Below are 22,223 nucleotides of genomic sequence, written 5' to 3' on the forward strand. Positions count from 1 at the left end.
AAATTTGATTAACTGCCCAGCCCTGAGAGAGAGGTGAAATTACAAGAATACACCATTTTCATCTTCATTTTATTCAAGCTCTTATAACACACAGTAGAAAAATATGCATCTAAAAATCCAATAATATTAGAGGTGGTGTAGTTGAGGCTGTGGAGTTGAGATTCTTTCAGACGGGAAAGTAATACGTTGGAGAGTGTAGGCTGGCAGATAGAAGAGCTGCAGTTTTAACCTTGACTCCAGAACAAAGGGGTCACTGCTGCGAGCATCTGTGCTCAGCAACAGTTCAGCCCACGCTGCCGGCGGCTCCCTCAGGCCGTTTTAACAAGAGACGAGTTATTTAACAGCCATTATGTCTTTGTTTTTATATTTTCTAAGATGCTAATTGAACACCTCAACCACGCTTGTGTGTAAACAAACCAGATGCTGTGCATGCGCCGTCACTGCTCAGTCCTCAGTCTACAAAGAGAGAGACGCCTGACAGTAATGATCTCTGCATATTATGGTCCCTCATATCCCCTTTATTATTGTATACCCCTCATATTTATTCAGTGTACGGTTCATTTTGTTTCAGTTTATTCAGTATCAACGCAACACCGTTTTGTATTCAATGAATCAACTGCTACACATGCACCACCGATGTGGAGTGGATGCACAATATATATTTAGGGCACTAACTCCACCGCAGAAAAAGGCCAAATCTAAAGACTGTAAAGGTGAGACTAATTAGAGATAATGAGCTGTGTGGGTTGACGCTCTAACAGGCATCTCAGCCACCGATATAATGAATCTCAACACAGTCGAACAGAAGTTAATTTGTAAGATTTCTTCTCACCATGGAGATCCATCAGCTGCCAACAGAAAACACTCAACAATATTACTCATACACCGTTGGTGTGTAATTTCATGAAGTGACTTATTTAAAGAATACTAATTACATGTTTATGAAAAGTGTAAACTTGAAATGTGTTAATAGATTTGTCTAATATATATTCATGGAGGCAACAGGAAATGTGTTTTATTATTCAGCAGGACTCCATAAAAACAGAAACAATATTAGCAGGCACTGAAATGAAGAACGGCAGCACTGGTTTACATAATGGGTCTTTAAAAAGCAGTGATTTCAAAAATGTCCTTCATTTATAAAGGTCTTAAATATTCTCTTAGGTCTTAGTTCCATTATTGCAGACCACTAATATTCACATGTGGACCGTAAGGTTATTTTTTAGTCGGTTAATCCTCCCATCCATTTACCCATCCATTGTCTGACTCTTATCCAGGTTCATATTGTGTTTAATGATTAATTAATGATATTATTAGGACGGATTGTGATACACCTTGGACGTAGCAACAAAAATGTGATATAAATGTCAATAGATTCCTGCACTTGGTAAATCATTCAGGGCTATATCATCCCTGCTGGTTTTCGCTGATGCATGTCCTTCACACATGGGCCAGTGTGACCGTGAAACAAGAATTAAATCACATTCTGTGTGGTGTTAAAATGGTCTTTTAAAGTTTAACTCAGTGAAGCTACAGACTTTATCATTTCAGGCCTGGTCCATGTCGGATTTAACATAATTAAAATGTAATTTCTAACATCAGTATAGTTTATAGTAACTTTCTTATTTTCTACTTTCACTGCTGTTCATTTGTGACTTAATCCAACTTTATATGAGTTTGAGTTTATCGTGTAAAAGCATGTTCTGTTGTAGCTACGCAACAGTGAGTTTATTATATGCTTCTTATATAATATCATTGTGCCATTATGGAGACTCTGGGTCTCTGCGCCCTGTGCAGCTCTGCAGACAACAGGAAGGAGATCTTTCTGTCCGCTGTCTGTCACAGGTGCCGTGCTCTCTAGTCGAAGCTGAACAGAGTGGGCGGACTATTCATAAGAAACCCACATCAAGCTCATCACAGTGTCTGGCAGCGCAGATGTGAGAACACACACTGCTGCGCCGTTATCACATTTTACAGCCATGAAAACAGAGGCTTTACAGTGGGAGTACAGTCCTAGTTTCAGTTCTCAGATTTTTATTTTATCGTATTTTGATTGATCGATTATCCTTACCTTGACTGGTTGCTGTAAAGAACACAGCGTCTTGTAGGGATTTATAAAGCTGAGATTTGTAAACTGCCTACGTGTCCTATCTGTAAGCAGATGTAGTAGTTGAAAACCCAGTGGTTTAAATTCGACTAATATAATACATAGAATATACTGATGCATTTTTATTGACTATGGATGTTTTCTGGAGTGTGTAGTTGACTGTTTTTATTTTGTTTGTTTCAGGTGGCTTCTCTGTTTGCCTCCTACATCCTGGGTTACCTCGGCGCCGCCAAGATGCAGTCCATCCTGGTCACACATATGGTACAGTATGTCTCTTCCAAATCCTGCAGTGTTTCTTTTTTCCTTACCTGACATTAACTGGTCGCTGGTGCATCATGCAGAGGCACTGTGTTAAATTATTAAGAATTAATTAAGAAAAACACCCTGAATAACACTGAAATTAGGAGGAAAAAGCTGTGTGTGTGTGTGTGTGTTTGGATCATGTGTTGCACCCAACACAAGTCTTTCCAGCTACTGTCCTCTGAGGTGTAATGTGCTCTGCCTCACTTCTCTTTATCTCACCCGCCTCCTCGCCTCGAAGAATTTCACACGAGCTGGAAGGACGACGCCGGTGGAGACGGGAATGACTTTCCTCAGTGTTAATTATGCTCGTGTGCGTGTACCAGTGCCTTTTTAGCATTAAAGAGGGGAGGATATGTGGTTCACTCTGCCAAGGACAAAAGTATATCTCTGTATGTGAGAATGTGTAAAGATGTTTTTGTGTGTGTGTGCGTATGTGTGTGTGTGTTACTCTGGCCGCTCGTCCCTCTGCTCCACATTCTTTCCCCCTAATCCCCTCAGCATGCCAGGCTGTTAGCCAGGGCCTGTGTGCTCCACAGATAAGGAGGAGGCCCTTTGTGGTAAGATGGTGGAGATTTGTGTCAGAGGAAGGCATATGGCTCTGCATAATTTACAGAGCTTGGCAATGATGACTTTGGCTTTGTGTGTGTGTGTGTGTGTGTGTGTGTGTGTGTGTGTGTGTGTGTGTGTGTGTTCAAGAACACACAGACGACCAGGCGTGTGTCCTGTATGACCTACAGAGTTGTTAACGATGCTGAGCAGAGTCACTTGTTACAGAGTCGCACGCTACTGCGATAGTGCTCCACATCACTAATATTTTCATTATCAATGAATCCGTCTATTTTTCCAGATTTAAATGTAAAACAATAGTTTCTCTGTTCCCAAAGTGACGCCTTCAGACCCCAAAGTATTCTCTGTACTTTAATTTGAAAAAGACACAGTTACTCAGTTAAATACGTGAAAGTCAATTTATCGACTGGTTGAACAACAGAAAATTAATCTCCAACAATTTTGATATTCAAGTCATTTTTCTTTTATTAAAGGTCCCATATAATATAAAGATAGATTCCCATGTGTTACTATTATTATATTAATACTGTGACAGTATCAAAGCCTCAGTCCAGAGAGAAATGCACACAGCCTGTATTCAGACACTTAAAACCAGCCGTCAGGACTTTTCTGAAATACCTGAGTCTGTTCGGCTCATTTCATCGCCGACTGACCATTGCTGTTCGCACTGTTCACTGAGTTGTACAGTAGTAGGCTACAATCCATTACCTGTGGTGGGCGTGCCCGTGCGTCACTCTGACCAGCCAATCAGAAGAGGGCCTCAGAAACGGACACAAAACGCCCCATTCTTGCGAGGGCTCCAGAGAGAAGTGTGAGAGAAAAGGAGATGTAAAACTATATTGAGATAGTTTTTGTGACTTAAAACCACAAATACATTTAATATGGATATCAAAACTTTAGATTAAACACAGGTAATTACTCAAATATTGGACCTTTTTAAGAAAAAAATGCAAAAAAAAAAAAATCACAGGTTGTAGCTTCTCAAAGTGAAAGTGAGTGTTACAGGACAAAATAATACATTTAAATGTCATCTTAGGTTTTGGAACTTGTGATGGATATTCTTCATTATTTTATGGACCCGTCAATAAATCAAGAACGTAACCGAGAATTTTTTTTTTGCAGCCCAAATCAGTTCTAAAAAATGGTTGACCATTAATTTTCTGTAATATATTGATTGTTTCAACACAGCAAAAATGTCCTTTTTGGTCACCCGGCTGTCTACATAATACAGAGTGGAGCATTATTCCACTCTTCACAGTGGGATTAAGCATCAGAAAGTTAATGTAATAGGATTATATTCTGCGATTCTTCAAAGTTTAATGCACTGCTTTAAATCTCTGGAGTGTTTTCAACAACACTGTGGCACAGAAAGACGTATTGTTGGCACTTAATGCGATCTACCCCAGACCACCCTCCTACTGTAGAGACACAGAGTGTTTTTCATGAGACCAGTGAAAACCTACAGACGCTGGCTGCGCCTCCGAGCTCCCTGCCAAGCTCGCGTGTGGAGCATTATTTCTAATTACACACACAGATGATGCACATGAAGCCACCGGATCGCATAGTCCACAGCCTTGTTCACCACCGCGATTGATGTTAAGGAGGCGTTATTCATCACAATAACACCTTCTTCCTGTCACACCCCCCTCCCTCCCTCCCTCCCTCCCTCCCTCCCCCACAGATCACGCTCGGCGTCTGCTTCATCCTGATGTTCGGTAACTCCATGCTCCTCACGTCCTTCTACGCCTCCTCGCTCGTCTCCATCTGGGTGAGTTGGACCTTGTCGTCTGATGTATGTGCGGCCGCTGAATGTTCTGAGATAGATGGGGCCTGACAGGAAAAGTTAGTCCAAAGTAATGAGTACATTTGTACAAGTAAAAGGAAATGGACTGAAATCAGAACGCCGTGACTGAGACGATATGTGCTGCTTTATCATTTTGGGTGAGTTTAAAGTTTTAATTTCCTTTTTTTTGGGGGGGGGGGGGGTTTCCAGGCGATCGTCGCACTGAGGGATCGGTTCGCTCAAGTTTTCAGACCCGGCATCGTCATCTGGGTGCGTACAACTGACTCCTGCTTCTGTGTTTTTTGTCCTAACTACACTCACTTACTCTACTTTTTATATTTGCTTATGATGATGTTCATAATTCTGACATTTTTTTAAATACTTGAATGTTTTATCATGAAAGAGAAAGGAGGAAAGAAAAATAAATCAACATAAATTGTAGGAGAGAGAAAAAAATGAACGTATTAAGGATACAAAAAGAGAGAATAAGAAAACCAAGAATCCCCACATAATCATTTATGCTGTCAGTTTGACATTGAAGTAATTACAGCTTAGAAAATTCCTCTATATTATTGAGTTGCAGGCCTCATATTTAATCCATGTTCTCCACCATCTCCAATAATCCAGTAGAATTAAAATTCTGCTTCTTGTGTTTAAGGAAGGGACTAATTCTACCAAGAATAAAAAACACATGCAGCCATTTTATATTAAATGTTTAAATTCAGTAAATTACCAGAGTGACTAATTTGAGACACACTATTGATAATTCAGCCTTGATTCTGGACTCCTGTCTAATATTTGGTTTTGTGAGCTCTCATTCAGAGGAACTAAAAAGCTGAAGATAAAGGAGGTTAAAAAAAATTGGCTGAATTTTTTTACAATCAACAACAACAAAGCTCCCAACCGCACAGCACCTCGAGGCCTTGATCCCGGGTTCCTGTCTGAGTTGTGTGTGTGTGTGTGTGTGTGTGTGTGTGTGTGTGTGTGTGTGTGTGTGTGTGTGTGTGTGTGTGTGTGTGTGTGTGTGTGTGTGTGTGTATGTGTATGTGTGTGTGTGTGTACATGTCTTCCTCTTCCTCCTCCTCAGGTGATGCAGGTGATGGCGTGGGTCGGCTCCACAGTTCTGCTCAAATTCATGTTGTCCACAGTCCTCGGAGCCTCTGATGATGTAAGTGACGGTAACTTCACACTAAGTCCATCCAAACACGTATGTGTCAGTTTATTAGTGAAGTTGCTCTTCAACCTCCTGTTTGTTTGTTTGTTTTTTTTAATTGCAGGTTTTCGGTTTGAAATATGTCCACATTTAATTATATTCCTGAGAAGATACTGATGATACTTTTTGACTTAAAGAGTTTCCATGTTTTTTATGGCTACGTGTAGAAAAGTGCAGCAGTTGGACAAAAAACTATAGCGAAGTATAGAACAATGTATAAATGTTTGATGATACTCCCTACACTGACTAATCATTAAAGTAATGAGGTTAATCGACCCACAAATTAAAACTTAGCTGCTAAGGTTTAGATTGGCCTTGTGAAACTAATGGCCTTATTTTATTATAATGTTTAATTCCACCATCAGAAAAAGGTCAAACTGAAAAATAAATAACATTAAAGTCAGGAATAGAAGAAGAAATCAAAAAATCAAAAAAAACAAAATGTATATAAAAGCTTTCATCTGTTTTCTTGTCCAGGCTCACATCAGTGGACTGATCAAGTCAAAGTTCACCAGCTACAAGGATTTCCACACTCTGATGTACACGTGTGCTGCAGAATTTGACTTCATGGAGTTGGAGGTAAAGTCTGTTTTAACTAAAATCCGGGCCTCCCATCAGAGCTGACATTTATCTTTCTGCCACAAAATGAATGGTGATAAAAACAGAGCTGTGTGTGTGCCGCAGCCTTGTTCACAGATAAAAAAAAATACAAGTCTCAGGCTGTTTGTTGTGAAAATCTCGCCAAATTTTAGCTTTCAAAATGTCGCTCAGGCTCCCGTGAAGATACCAGATATGAAAACCTGCTGTTCTGTATCAAAGCTGGGCTGAGTGTGGAGGGGGAGCCAGGTCTGTGCTCTGTATTTAAGGGGCAAATAGAAACCTGGCAGCTCAATTTGGGAAGAGTTGTGTGATAGACAGCCGCCTGGTTTGTGTATTGTGTGTTTTTAAAACATTATCAGATAGCTGTCGCCAAACTCTCTCTCCTCTCACTTTACCTTACCTCACTGTGTGTCTCTCTCCCTCAGACCCCTCTACGTTATCTCAAAACGTTGCTGCTGCCCATCAACATGCTGGTGGTTGCTCTCATTGCTGTCAGGGTGAGTCTCATTCCTCGGAGATGGGGAAGCAGTTTTGTTTGTTTTAGAATAAAAGAGCGTGTTACAGAAGGTCTGGTTGCAAAACATACTGAGGACATAAAGATGTGTGAAGTGAAACTCAAAGTCTGTGGCAAAAGAAGCAGCTGTGTTTCCATCATAGGCTTCATCAGAAGTTAATTAAACATGAAACTTTATGATGAAATAATGCTGTTTAATAACTTTTTTTAATATACAAAAAGCACACAGATAAGTTGGAAGTGCTGCTGTCATCCTTTCAAGCTGCATTTATCCCCAACAACCTCCAGCACGAAGACGGTCTGCATGTAACCTGACAGACAAAACCAAGGCCGAAAATACAGTTTTCAAATGCCTTGCTGAAGCTTGTGAAGCTTAATTGCTCAGTGAAAATGGTTGTGTGTGTGTGTGTGTGTGTGTGTGTGTGTGTGTGTGTGTGTGTGTGTGTGTGTGTGTGTGTGTGTGTGTGTGTCTGTGTGTGTGTGTGTGTGTGTGTGTGTGTGTGTGTGTGTGTGATTTTAGAAACCCTTCTCTCAGTAGCTGGACAGTTGCATGACTCTCGTTTAGAGAGATTTTAGTCATGAAATCAGACTGTAAAACTACAGGAGACTGGCAGTGACATGGCAGTGACTTATCCCCTGATTCCCAGTGGAAATTATGTCCTTGCATTTAGTAATCAACAATTAACAGCATGGTTTTACTGTAGTAAAGCCGCAGGCTGCAAAAAACAATCACAGTTGAGCTTATTATGCATCTAGTCAAGGCTGCAGGTTTGGGTCCAGGAACTATGTAAATTACTGAATTAATAATGCACCAACAATACTTTCAAATTATGTTTCGCTCCCTTGACACAATATTGAGATTTGACCTGGAAGTTTATGATAAATAATGTATTTCCATCTTCCCTGCTTTATTTTTGATTGATGTGATTTTTATTATTATATCAACTGTTAAAAAGAGTGAAAATACATTTTAAAAAAGACCAAATAATACATCTTGTAGTAAATAGAATGACATGAAAACTTGAGAAAAGGAGACGGCAACACAAACTGTTTGAATATGAACAGCACATCATGAAATCTGTGGGAAATGAGGGGTTCGTCTGTGCAGAGTGCGGTGGCAGAAATCACACGGATGCTGCAACTGTCAAACAGCGTCAGGTCCGCAGCGTGACGTCTCCAGTCTCGCCTCTCAGAACAATACAGCAGGCACTCAAACATGAAGTTCAAATCACTTTAGAGCCTGGAGACACTGCTTCGCCACTGCAGGAAAGAAGAGCCGGGAGTCTTATCTGCTCTGGTTACCGCACACACATTTCTACCCCTGAGTAGAGCTGCTGCCTTGAAACAAGCAAGAGCCCCTTTTTCAAATTCTGGTTTTTATTTTCAGAAAATAGCTGTTGTCTTATTTGCTCTGAATGGGATGCGTAGTTAATGTTTACATGGGTATATTTAAGCTTTTGGAAAGCTGAGGGGGAGATTTATATTTATGAGTCAGCTAAATAACAGAAACACCTCTCAGTCTACCTCCTCCAAAATGATCACGCAGCTGAATCGATGCCTTTGATCACTGAAAGCTTCAAGATCTCTTGCAGGGCTGTTGGAGTAGGCTGCATTAGTTTTTAGCTTTGTGTACCTAATAAACTGCCAGCTGAGTGAATTTTTATTTTTGGGGGGGTGAACATCAGAAGGAAAAAAAAAAATGAAAGCAACTGCTCTTCATGTCGTCTAATCTCATTATGCCTTGCCCACGCTAAGCTAAGAATACATGAGTCGACGTGACAAAGCATGGCAGGGAATACATGAGCAAGCTGTTAGGAAGAGGCGTTTTTTTTATTCCAACAATTTGTCCCTTTTCAGACCATCCAGGACGTAGTCCGCTTCCTGAGGGACGGAGGGAAGGCGTCTGGCAGGAGCGACGATGCTGATGAAGCTGCAGGGTGAGGGACGCCGAGGCCTCCTCCCTGATTTCCCTGTATTGACCAACAGTTTTAAAGGTCCCATATAGTCTAAAGGGAGATGTCCATGTACTGTTTGATTATAGATCAGCTCTAGGTTCTATATTAATACTGTAAAAGTATCAAAGCCTCAGTCCACTGAGAAATGTTCACAGCCTGTATTCAGAAACTGAGCAAGCCCCGCCCAACTTGACTCACCATCCAACCTTGCAAGATTTGGTGTCTCTATGTGTTATCTGATATCTGCTATATTTTTATTGGATCACTCAGAAAACAGTCAGCCAATCAGAGGAGAGACTCCGATCCTCCTGTCTTCTGATTGGCTCACCGACCTGTTGTTAATAGAGCTCCAGCTCCAGTAAAACACTGGAAAGTGTAAAATATGGGACCTTTAAATCGGGGAAATAGAAAGAGAAATCATTTTGAAATGTTCTCACAGTGTAGTTTATATATTTCTGTCTGCTCTGTGTTGCAGGTCTGAGATAGCTGCAAAAGGAGAGGTGAGACCAAACCCCCTATGTCATTGTTAAGTATATGCACAAGCATCGTCTTGGTAACAGTTCAGTGTGAACTTTCAGACATTTCTACACCGTTGTTCCATTACTCTTAACCTATTTTATTAGATTCCTGCAGTACACTTACATCTGCTCAGTTACTGTGTCCCTAAGTGATTTTCATCCCTTTTCTCATTACTAAGAAATGAAAGGCAGCTTCTCTTCTGCTACGAAATCTCACTGTGCTGCCTTTTGTTCTGCTGCTTCGTCTCATTTTCTCTAATATCCCCTCCCAGGGCAGGAAAAGAAACGTTCAGATGTTCAGCCACCAGCCGCCAGTGTCTGGAAGCTTCCACGGTTTCCCAGATAATTGCTTTAATGTCTCTATATGACTCGATGAGTAACGCTAGGAGGGTTCTCGCTCCTCACAGGAAAAGGCTGCGTTTAAAAAACCAAAAAAACTTAACACACTTAACATCAAAGCGTCATGTAAATGTCGATATATACAGCCTGCTGACAAACTGTCGCTCTTAGGGTGACAGGGAAACTTCAGAAAGATTTTTCTTAAGATTTAAAATTGCCAATGCAACCGATGTAGCATGACCCTAAAATACACTGCAGAATTAACAATTAATAATTAACAATTACAATTAATTCCGTCTGTGGTGTTGAATCCAAAGCATTTCCTCACATTACATCACAGTTTACTGACCTCAGGGCAGCCAGTTGGTCAGGCAGAGAGAGCATTTTAGGAATTTGAAGACATAAATAAAGACTGAATATTTAATTTTTCCCATCTTCAGCTTGTAGTTTGAATTTCAAAGACAAAAGTACAGCCCTGTTATTGATTAATCTACTTCTAAAAATCATTAAAGTGTTGGAAAATTATGAAACTCCTTGAAAGCTCATGGTGACGTGTTCAGATTGCTTAGTTTTGTCAGACCAACCATCCTAAACCCAAAGATATTTATTCTATATGGATATAAAATGAGAAAAACTGCACATTTTTAAAGGTGCACTGTGTAGTTTTGGACCACTAGTAGCACTATGGAGCAAGTAGGTTCTCCTTTGGTTTGTTTGTGTGTGAATGTGAATGGTGGTGTGTGTGGAGGTGCAGTGTGTTGTCCACTAATCAACAGGTTGGATCCTCAACTCCTCCTGTCCACATACTAAAAGTTAGTCCAGCACCTTGGACGGTAGCGCTGTGAATGATCTGTTTTGCAAATGTTTTATGAGGAAGGAAATACATTTAACTTGTCACAGCTTGATCAGAAACAGAAAAAAAATCTGAATCTAAATAAAACTCAACATGGCGCCTTTAACATTAGATCTGAGCATCACATTTACTGTCACAGTCATTGTTAATTAACTTTGTGTCAATCAACTAATCTTTTCAGCAGCAACTAAAAGTCACAAGAGTGAATGAAAATCAACTTTCATACTCATGTTCATCTTAAATCTTAAATCTAGTTTGTATTCAGAGATCAAAGTTGCCGAGATGTGAAATTATATATAGAAGGATTTTAAAGATTCCAGCTGTGGTCATCTGGATCAGACATCTTGGTCTGAGTTTTGTGTTTTTCATCTGCTGCAGCTGATCCTGATAGATCATTGTAGTTGAAAAAGGTGACCTCACAAGCGCTGTTATTTTATTATTTTCCATGTTATTTTTCTCTGCACCTTGTTGTCAGTTGTGATGACAGACTGTCTGTGAACCTGTTACCCTCCAGCTGGTGTACCACAGTCTGCAGCTGGTGGCGTTTGCTGTCCTCGCCATCCTCATCATGCGTCTGAAGCTCTTCCTGACCCCGCACATGTGCATCATGGCCTCGCTCATCTGCTCCAAACAGGTCTGCCCCTCACCGCGAGGAAAGGGATCCAATAAAACACCATGAAAGACTCAGATATTTGTTTGATTAACGTCATTAATGTTTGAGCTGTAAAGAGAAGGTTGTTGAACACACACTGTGATTCAGTAACGCTCTCTCTGCTTGTCGTGTCAGTTGTTTGGCTGGATCGGGGAGAGGTTTAAGCACCAGATTGTGGTGTTTGCTGTCATGGCCGTCATGGCTGTTCAGGGAGTGGCCAACCTGCAGGCCCAATGGGCGATCATCGGAGAGTTCAGCAACCTGCCACAGGAGGAGCTGCTGGACTGGATCCAGGACAACACCCGTACTGGTAAGTGAAGCCTCCTGATGCCATGGTTACAGTGAAAATAATGACCCTGATCGTTCTGATCGCTATAATGAGTTGGATAGAGTTACAGGAAAGTTGATTGAGAATCATGTTTCTTTCATATCCACATAAAGAAATGCATGTGATGTAGTGTGTAAAGCATTTAAAGTTACAGAAAACATCAAACAATGACTCAAAACTCCACCAACAGCTGCGGTGCCGCCTCCTGAAACAGTTTACAGCTCAGTTTGTTTTGGGTCAAGTTGAGATTTGCGCTGAACACAAATCTCCTGTTCTTTATCACTTGGAACGAACTCAGTGGAAGTTTCATGGTGAAAAAATCACATCCAACACCTCACAGATGCCAAGAAGTCACCTCCTGTCAGCACTAATTACACTAATGACTGTCAATCACAAATCAAAGGAGGCGCCCGGGGGGAGCAGCGTTCCTTATGTGGAGCAGTTGAACTGAGGTAAAAGAGTTTAAAACCCAGAGTCTGAACCAGGAAATAAAGATTTTAGGGAAAGAAACAACATTAAAGCAATTTACAGCAATTATTGACTTTTCTAAGAGATGATTGCAAGACAACGTACTTAATTAACTCTTAGTGAGTTTCCTTAAAACATTAACAATGTTAGATTACAGCAGAAATTCTACATTAGGGGTATTCAATTAATTCACTTGAACAGCTTGAGCTCCTCCTTCTCTCTTTCTTTCCGTTTTACATCCCACTTTCTCCACCTTCTCTTGCCTCGTCTCTCACCGTGTCTGTATCTCGCTCACTGACTCGAGTGGCAGTGATTGGTTGAGTAAGAGTCACATGACCAGAGCCGTAAAGGATAAAAAAGCTGTGTGAGTTAAACACTCTGTGAAAACATGATAATTCTCAATAATTTAAAGCGTATACGTCCGGAAAGGATGGGGTCTGGATCCCAACCTGGACCTCGGTCTGACGATTAGTGACCTCACTTCCAGATTATATGAACCTATTATATAAGTTCACAGTGAGTTGATACGGCACACTGTGTCAAGAAAGCCCCTGGTTCCACTTTATATTTTATTGTAAGGAGCAGTAATGCACATTACAGCTGACTCTGCTCAGACACAGGGATGGGTTCAGCTGGTCGGTTCTGTTTTGGGTCTGATGCCTGATTACCTAGATTGTTAAACTCCAGTGTTAATGAATCCCTCATCAAACCTTTTATCTAAGAGATAAGAGGAAAACATGCAGATGTCAGGCTGTAGCTGGTTGAAATAACAGGTATCAGCTGCCTGGTCTGGTGTTAATGTGCTCTCTGTAGCTGGCGTCTGAATTCAGACAAAAGACACATCACTCTGTAACGTCACTTTCTGAGCGCAAGCAGATTGTTTGATTTTGTAATTCTTGGTAATTTGAAGGTCTGTCATTATTTAAATGAATGTTTAGCTCTGAACTGTGTGTCCTATTGAAATATCGTCTGTTTTTGAAGCACTGCATAAAACTTTTCAACCACATTTTACTAAGAGATTTCTTTTGACCAGAGTCTGTTATTCTCTACATCAGGACATTATTGTATTCTTTTATACCGTGACCAGGTGTTGGGCTTTTTTCTGTTTGTTTTTCTGTGATACAGATTCTGTGTTTGCGGGAGCGATGCCCACCATGGCCAGTGTGAAGCTGTCCACAGGTCGACCCATCGTCAACCATCCCCACTATGAGGACACTGGTCTGAGGTCAGCGGAGCTCACAGCAGATCAGATCAGAGACATAACTAGAAAAAGAAATAATCCAGGTTCCAGTCGGAGTCTGTGTCCTGGTCAATATACAACATATACAATACAACCGCACACAGCAGGATATTTTTCATTTAATGCCAACCAAATCCAACCAACGAATTACAGGAGAAGAAGATTTCTTTTTAGTTTCACATCTATAATCAGAGTGCCCTGGATATTTTTTCCGACTGCCATTGTACAGTTTCAACTCATAATCATTATTACACTTGACAGCTGTGGAGAGGAGAAATTCTTTAAATATTAACTATGTTATCACAAATTTGACACGTGCATCACATCATCATCATCATAGAAAACATCAATTATTATCAAAACTTGACATTACAGTTTTTTATACAGTAAAAATGTCAAATGTTAAATCACTGCTACTTTTTATTTCATGAACTGAATTAAACAGTAATTGTGTGAACTAAGTCAGTACCTACTAACGTCCTCTTTGCCGTCTGTAAAGCATGGGGGTGGAAATTATTTATATTAAGTATCAAGTTTTATTTTTGAATTTTACAGAGGCTGTTGTGTTATTTGGGGGTGGGAGGGAGGTTTAAATGTTTGTTCTGTTTACTTTGTTATGAACAAAAGCTAATCATAAAAGTATTGAACAAAAAAAAAAAATTAGAGTGGGGGTGGAAATATTATTTTGGGTTTGTGTGGCACAGGAACTGTTGCAAAGTGAGAAGAGAGTGGCTTCTTTTGCTTATTGTTAATTGTCTATTTGTGTTGTGTTGTATTGTGTTGACTGCAGGGAGAGAACCAAGCTCGTCTACTCCATGTACAGCCGCATGTCTGGAGAAACAGTGAAGAGGAATCTGATGAAGCTGGGGGTGGACTTCTTCGTCCTGGAGGATTCCTGGTGCACCAGGCGAACCAGGTACTCCCAACACCGCCAGTGCCCTCTCACAGAAGAGTTCACATTGTTGCCTTTATTTCAGATTTTGTGTAATCTCCTTTCCTTCTCTTTCTTATTCATCTTTTTTCCGTCCGTCTCTCCTCGCCCAGGCCTGGGTGCAGCATGCCGGAGATCTGGGATGTTGAGGATCCCCAGAACGTTGGTAAAATCCCCCTCTGCACCCACATGTCCAGGAACTCACGACCCCACTTCACCACAGTCTTTTCTAATGACATTTACAAAGTTCTCAAAGTCCCCAAAGTCACCAAAGACCTCAGATAACAGCGCTGGATGGGCCGGTCCAGCACCAAACGTCTTCTTTCCACCACTTCTTTTTTATATTCTTTTTTTTTTTTTTTTTGGTCAGTCACTGCCGTTGCTGCTTTTTACCTCCCAAAACTCAAACTGGTTCCCCCTTTTTTCGCGGTGCTTAGATTCATTGAGTGGTGGACAGGTAACAGGTTGGATATGCCAAAACAATGTGCCATGAGTCTCTCCGCTCTTGGTAACCTCATGGTTCTCAGTATTTCCCTGTTGATGATTCCCTGATGATTTTGCCAATCATCCTTCTCGCTGCGTCTTCGTCATCCGGCGACGTCTCCCATCATGCTCCAGTCGGTACCCAAGTGAAAGCCAAAAGGTGTTGTAGCTCCTCGTTTAGCTTGTTACATTAGTTCTGTTACAAACAGCCCTTATTTGAAGAGAAGCTGTTCAGAATTCATTTTTCACTTTATGTAATAACGTTTCTGTGACTTTCGCTTAAGAAGTAAATTTTGTCTGGCAGGACCAATCGATGATGTCCACATACTGTGAAGCAATACCCTTTGCAAACTTGACAAAAGCTGACTTCTTCTATCGTCATGCACAGTGTTGATCTGTGAAAAAAAAAAAGATATCAGATTTTTTTTATAATTTATTTGTGTGAATATTTTTATGGAAATTTTCTTTTGAAGCCAACAGTGTTTTAAGAGTCTTGAGAATCACAGAGAAAAATTCAGTTTATTGTGTTTGGAAGCTTTTAAAATCTTTTTAATACATATCATTCAGCATCAGTGTCCAGCTCCGTTCCACTCAAGAATAATTCAGTTATAAACTGTTTTTTGTTTTTTGTGGCCAAACATTGTAAAAAAAAAAAAAAAAAAAAACAGTAGTTTTAACCTAACTGTGCCCTGTTACATCATCTTTGTAAATACGCAAACTGTTGTTTTGTACAATACCGACGTACGGCCTTTAAAAGGTTCTTTGTGTTTTTCTTGAATTATTGTTTATTGCCAAAGGAAAGTCTTGTGATCAAAGCTGGGTGTTCGGGGTTCTGTAGCATCAGTGTGTGAGTTCTGTTACAGCCAATCCAAACTATTTGTAGCAGTGAATTTAATGTAATTGGTAACAGGTGTTTGGTTTGTCCTTGTTTTGGTTTGAGCCACAATGATGATTGTTTATTATTTTAAGAAATATGATTAATTCGCTTCCTTGCCGAGAGTTGAATGAGAAGATTGTTACGACTCATGTCTGTAAATGTGAAGTTACAGCTGGCGGGGCTTTTAGGCAATTCAAAGTGCTTTACAGAGGCATATAGTATTAAGATGACAGTGCAATAGCATTTAAAAACAATAAAAACCAATTTGAATGAATAAAAGTATTTAAAGAAGTCAAATCAAGATTGCATAAAATCTGGTAAGAAACTGAGGACACCATTTGTGATAGAAGACATTAAAAACAATCAAATGCAAACATGGCACAAGTTTAAAAAGATGTTACGTATGTGATGTATTGGCAAATATTAATGTTTTAAAGGAGCTGTTTGTAAGATTTGTTATTGCTATATAGCTAACCTTAGCATCAACAGCTGTTAACTTCAGCAACAAACTTCATTCCTTTTATCGCCAAGAGCTGCCTCCAGTGGTGGAAAGCCACCCTCTTGTTTTGCTTCTATTTCTATCACTTTTTTTTCTTCTACTGAAGTTAGCATGCTACTCAGCTAGCCCCGGCCTGGTTGGCCCGTCTCGTCACTTTCCGAAACCGAGTAAATGTAGCGTCCACTCTGCTCTGAAGAAGTAGCTGCTCAGAGGACGTATTATAACCTCTTGTATTGTAAACGCAACAATGACTGAAGCTCTCGGGAAGAGCTGGTAAGTAAACAGCTGTTAATGCTAACGTTAGCCATGCAGCAATAGCTAAACTTACAAATAGCTCCTTTAAGCCCTGATTTAAATGAGCTGTTTCAGCAGATCTCAGGTGTTCAGGAAGTTTGTTCCACAGGTGGAGAGCATAGCAACTAAAAGCTTGGTTCTGATTCTGGGAACACTGAGTGAACCTCCCAGATGACCTGCGGAGTCTAGGAGTAGATCGGGGATGTATTTGGCCTCAAGAACATGTAGCGCTTTATCGACAAGTAGTAGGATTTTAAAATCTGTCCTCTGACACACAGGAAGCCAGTGCAGTCATTCAGTTCTTAGCACAGCATGGAGACTGGAGGCAGGGGGAACCACAGGTTGTGGAGTTGTGTGCTGGACTGTATCTTGGTCCAGGTGCTTCTTTAATGACAAGAAAACAAATAAGTGTATTGTCCGAAATGTTGCTTTAACAGAGAGGAGCCGCCATGTTGAACTGAAGAAACCAACATCGCTTCATCCTCCTGCAGGAACATGAATCTAAACGTCCACCACACAGACTCAGTTTTCTGTTACTCCAACATGGCAGCATGTCCTTCACAGTCATCGGTCACTTCTGATCAGATATCCCAGGATGAGTTTAAACAAAAAAAAAGAAAAAAAGTTTTTTCTTGGCGTTAATGTATTTTTGTTGGTTTGTAACAGGTTGAAATCATTTTGGTACGACACACCTCGATGGATGATTTCATTGATTGGGCATCAGATTGAGATGAAAGAACAAATGAGATTAGTGCAATGTCACTTTTAAACAAAAGAAACACACATTCACCATCCAAAAAGAGCTTCTGAGCGGCTGAACAAATCACACAACTCACGTTTATCCCCTTATATCTGTTGTGTGTCACAATTTTTGTTATGGATCCAGTGAATCCTACAGTTTTTTTTTATTATGACTGATTATAACTAATTTTAAAGAAATTCCCATCGAGGTGTTTCTGAGATCAACAAGACATTTTCAAGTGTCACCTTGGACTCTGCGAAGTTGGGATTCACATTTTTTTTCTGTATCTCTTTAAAAACGATTAATTTGATCAAAAGCTTATCCACAGATCGATAATGAAAATAATCGTGTTACAGTCAAGATGTTTCAATGACAAACAAGCAGTGAGGGTCTAAGCTGAGGATCCTCTGTGTTCCTGCAGTGAAGCTGAATCTACAGCGTGTCCTCGTCTGCATTTCACTCTGTCACTGATTCTGTGTGATATCACAGATTCTCTAAACTCGTCTCACAGCAGTGGAAAGCGTACGTTTTAATAACCTCGGGATTGGCCGAGGAGCGAAATGCATTTAACTTGCAGAGATAACCTGTCGTCACGGTGCAGGAAGCACTGGAGATGGTGACTTGTTGTACTACCAGATGAGCTAATTAACACTAAGCTAAATAAATGTCCCGTCTGTGTCTCTGTGCTGCTGCTGCTGCTGCCTGGATTCTTCTGTTAAACAGGCGAGATGGGAGAGACTGCAGCAGTCCCACATAAACACTTACCAGCATTAATAACATGAGGCTTTTCTTCTTATCTTAACTTTTAATCGATGTAAAAATAGCAGATCAAACACATTAGTTCCTAACGGTTTCTGCAGTGGAAATATTTCGATCCCTTACTTAAGTCAAAGTACTAAAACCTGAAAATCTTACTGAAGGAAATACAATATATACATAAATAATAATGTGAAATTGTAATCAGAAAAATGTGCTTGGTCAGAAGTAAAAATGTCCAATGCAGAAAAATGTCCTGTGTGACTGTCACACTGTTATATATTATATCCTTGGATTATTATTACCTATGTACTTATGTTTCACTGTTGCAGTTGGTTGAGGTGGCGCCTATCTGCTGATCATTTTCCTAATTAATTAGTTTGTTGTTTGGTTTATGAAGTGCTGTGACGTGTGTGTTGTGTCGTGAATTGCCATCACAGTTACCACGGTGACAGACATCTTGTTTTGTCAAGCAAAAGCCTTGTAATTGTGATAACGTCTAAACCGTGCAAGATGCAGGCACAACACTTCACAGGTGTGTAGTTGAGATCAAAACGAAGGCGGAGTGTGAATGAGTGACTGACTAGTACCCGTGTCGGAACGGGAGCATGTTGACAGCCGACACAGCTGCTGTGACTCCATCGATTGGCATGATTTGTATTGTTGATACACATTGTATTAAATATTGCACATATAATGAGCTATTTGCAGCATTTACAAGCTATTGACAACCCAGTTTACACATAATTGAGAGCATCTGTTATCATTCTTGCACTGTTTGCAGCTGTTGCCATAACTACACATTTGAGGAGATGTTGGTGTAATCTCTGTTTCCTCTGTTCAGGCCATCTATACAGCTTCCTGCAACAGGGGATGTTGCATGCCAGACTGACCCACTGCAGGCACACAGTTATCCTTGAAGACTCTTCAGCCCCACATCAGAAGTACAGGTCTGTAGCCATCTGAAGTGCATCTACTTTTAATAAACCTAACAGTCATTTATCAGTCTTGGAATAATGTGCAGGTAAATGAAGCTGTGGTTACTTAGAACTTGTGAGAGTGTGTAGGCTAAGGTTTCTGTCATCATCTGTCACCTGGCTGCCATGTACTACAATGAAAATGCTGACCGACCACAAGCCCAAACAAAAGAAGGTGAACCACTGTTCAAGGTCCAATTTCCAAAGGCCATGAAGGGAGAATGCAGAGCTAAACCAATTAAGACTGGGCTGACATTCTATAAGTGTTATATTATTTTATTCTTCAACCAAAAAATGTTTTGTACACATTGTATTAAATATTGCACATATAATGAGCTATTTGCAGCATTTACAAGCTATTGACAACCCAGTTTACACATAATTGAGAGCATCTGTTATCATTCTTGCACTGTTTGCAGCTGTTGCCATAACTACACATTTGAGGAGATGTTGGTGTAATCTCTGTTTCCTCTGTTCAGGCCATCTATACAGCTTCCTGCAACAGGGGATGTTGCATGCCAGACTGACCCACTGCAGGCACACAGTTATCCTTGAAGACTCTTCAACCCCACATCAGAAGTACAGGTCTGTAGCCATCTGAAGTGCATCTACTTTTAATAAACCTAACAGTCATTTATCAGTCTTGGAATAATGTGCAGGTAAATGAAGCTGTGGTTACTTAGAACTTGTGAGAGTGTGTAGGCTAAGGTTTCTGTCATCATCTGTCACCTGGCTGCCATGTACTACAATGAAAATGCTGACCGACCACAAGCCCAAACAAAAGAAGGTGAACCACTGTTCAAGGTCCAATTTCCAAAGGCCATGAAGGGAGAATGCAGAGCTAAACCAATTAAGACTGGGCTGACATTCTATAAGTGTTATATTATTTTATTCTTCAACCAAAAAATGTTTTGTACACATTGTATTAAATATTGCACATATAATGAGCTATTTGCAGCATTTACAAGCTATTGACAACCCAGTTTACACATAATTGAGAGCATCTGTTATCATTCTCGCACTGTTTGCAGCTGTTGCCATAACTACACATTTGAGGAGATGTTGGTGTAATCTCTGTTTCCTCTGTTCAGGCCATCTATACAGCTTCCTGCAACAAGGGATGTTGCATGCCAGACTGACCCACTGCAGGCACACAGTTATCCTTGAAGACTCTTCAACCCCACATCAGAAGTACAGGTCTGTAGCCATCTGAAGTGCATCTACTTTTAATAAACCTAACAGTCATTTATCAGTCTTGGAATAATGTGCAGGTAAATGAAGCTGTGGTTACTTAGAACTTGTGAGAGTGTGTAGGCTAAGGTTTCTGTCATCATCTGTCACCTGGCTGCCATGTACTACAATGAAAATGCTGACCGACCACAAGCCCAAACAAAAGAAGGTGAACCACTGTTCAAGGTCCAATTTCCAAAAGCCATGAAGGGAGAATGCAGAGCTAAACCAATTAAGACTGGGCTGACATTCTATAAGTGTTATATTATTTTATTCTTCAACCAAAAAATGTTTTGTACACATTGTATTAAATATTGCACATATAATGAGCTATTTGCAGCATTTACAAGCTATTGACAACCCAGTTTACACATAATTGAGAGCATCTGTTATCATTCTTGCACTGTTTGCAGCTGTTGCCATAACTACACATTTGAGGAGATGTTGGTGTAATCTCTGTTTCCTCTGTTCAGGCCATCTATACAGCTTCCTGCAACAGGGGATGTTGCATGCCAGACTGACCCACTGCAGGCACACAGTTATCCTTGAAGACTCTTCAACCCCACATCAGAAGTATATGTCTGGACCACCTAAGGTCATATCCTGATTTTATAACTGCGACGACATCTGACAAAATCACCAAATGCATGCAGTAAATTAAAGACAAAAACTGATAAAATGATCAGTCAGAGAGAAAGTTAGATATCTGTATCGGTATCGGTCGCGCTGTATCATACAATCTGTACTGTCAAGATTGGAGATGTTGACCTACTTACTTTTAATTATGTTAGTACTGTAATTAACAGTCTGTAAACTACCTGGCATTGATGTTGCCGTCGTTGTCAAGAGAATCTCCGATGCGGATCTCGGCTCCATTGAGTCGTTCTGCAAAGAGATCTCGGTTGACTATCTTAACAGAAAACACCTTGTGGGTTTTGCGCAGGTCCAGTCGCCACCACGGGTTGTAGTGGTAATTTGTGTGAGCGCAGGAGGCGTCTTCCCACTTGGCGGCGCGATTCCCATCGATGGCATTGTATGCCAAGCCAAATCCAAACACTGATTTCTGTGTGGCTTTCCCTTGGAGTGCCAGGTTCTCTCCTGCAAAAACAACACGGTATCAGAACTGATACCTTTATTTATGTTTCAATCACATTAAAGTTTTTTTTTTTTATCCCAAAGGAGAAGGAATCCTCAGACCTGAGTCAGTTTCGAATGATCTCTCTCCTAAATGTAGAGGGGAAGATCTTCTTTAGCATAGTCGCACGGAGATTAACTAGCTATTTAGAAAGGAATAGCTTAATTGATACTGCAGTACAGAAGGCAGGAATACCAGGGTTCGCAGGATGTTTAGAGCACACTAGCATGATTTGGCATCAGATTCAGGCAGCCAAGACAGAGAAAAGAGACTTGAATGTCATATTTTTGGATTTAGCAAACGCGTTTGGTTCAGTGCCACATAGCCTTATTTGGGAGGCATTTGATTATTTTAAAGTACCTGGAGTAGTGGTTAATTTAGTAAAATTGTATTTCCAAGATATTAGGCTGTGCTTAAGCACAGCAGGCTTCACAACAGGATGGCAGAGGCTAGAAATAGGCATCATGGCAGGGTGCACGATTTCTCCATTGGCATTCACAATGGCGATGGAGGTAATCATTAGAGCTTCTAAGTGGGTTGTAGGTGGAGAGAGGCGGCAGGATGGAGTGCGCCTTACACCAATTAGGGCCTACATGGATGACATGACGTTGATAACTACAACGGTGCCATGTATGAAAAGAATACTTGAGAGACTTAATAAAAACTTAAAGTGGGCTAGTATGAAAATCAAGCCTAGTAAGTCTAGAAGTATCTCAATAAGCAGAGGGAAGTTAAGTGATAGGAAGTTCGTAATAGATGAAGAGGAAATTCCAATAATTAGGGAAAAATCAGTAAAGAGTCTAAAGCCCACGTACCGGCCTGTGGCGTCAGGAAACACGGCATGGATGTGTAGGACCAC

The 22,223-nt window shown here is 40.5% G+C and overlaps 1 protein-coding gene across 1 annotated transcript in view; it reads left to right on the top strand.

Moving 5' to 3' along the window:
- The window catches only part of dpy19l1l (dpy-19-like 1, like (H. sapiens)), a 28,712-nt gene extending 12,690 nt beyond the window's left edge, over positions 1 to 16,022 (top strand). Inside the window, exons 10-22 of the mRNA XM_056380934.1 lie at positions 2,291 to 2,368; positions 4,659 to 4,745; positions 4,971 to 5,030; positions 5,848 to 5,928; positions 6,451 to 6,552; positions 6,999 to 7,070; positions 8,945 to 9,024; positions 9,518 to 9,542; positions 11,267 to 11,386; positions 11,540 to 11,714; positions 13,326 to 13,425; positions 14,231 to 14,356; positions 14,485 to 16,022. Of these exons, the coding sequence (XP_056236909.1) occupies positions 2,291 to 2,368; positions 4,659 to 4,745; positions 4,971 to 5,030; positions 5,848 to 5,928; positions 6,451 to 6,552; positions 6,999 to 7,070; positions 8,945 to 9,024; positions 9,518 to 9,542; positions 11,267 to 11,386; positions 11,540 to 11,714; positions 13,326 to 13,425; positions 14,231 to 14,356; positions 14,485 to 14,656 (1,278 nt within the window). The 3' untranslated portion in view covers positions 14,657 to 16,022. The remainder of the gene's footprint in view (positions 1 to 2,290; positions 2,369 to 4,658; positions 4,746 to 4,970; positions 5,031 to 5,847; positions 5,929 to 6,450; positions 6,553 to 6,998; positions 7,071 to 8,944; positions 9,025 to 9,517; positions 9,543 to 11,266; positions 11,387 to 11,539; positions 11,715 to 13,325; positions 13,426 to 14,230; positions 14,357 to 14,484) is intronic.
- Positions 16,023 to 22,223: the final 6,201 nt, after the last annotated feature.

This window comes from Seriola aureovittata, chromosome 7 (genome assembly GCF_021018895.1).
Source record: "Seriola aureovittata isolate HTS-2021-v1 ecotype China chromosome 7, ASM2101889v1, whole genome shotgun sequence".
In the NCBI taxonomy this organism is placed as follows: Eukaryota; Metazoa; Chordata; class Actinopteri; order Carangiformes; family Carangidae; genus Seriola; species Seriola aureovittata.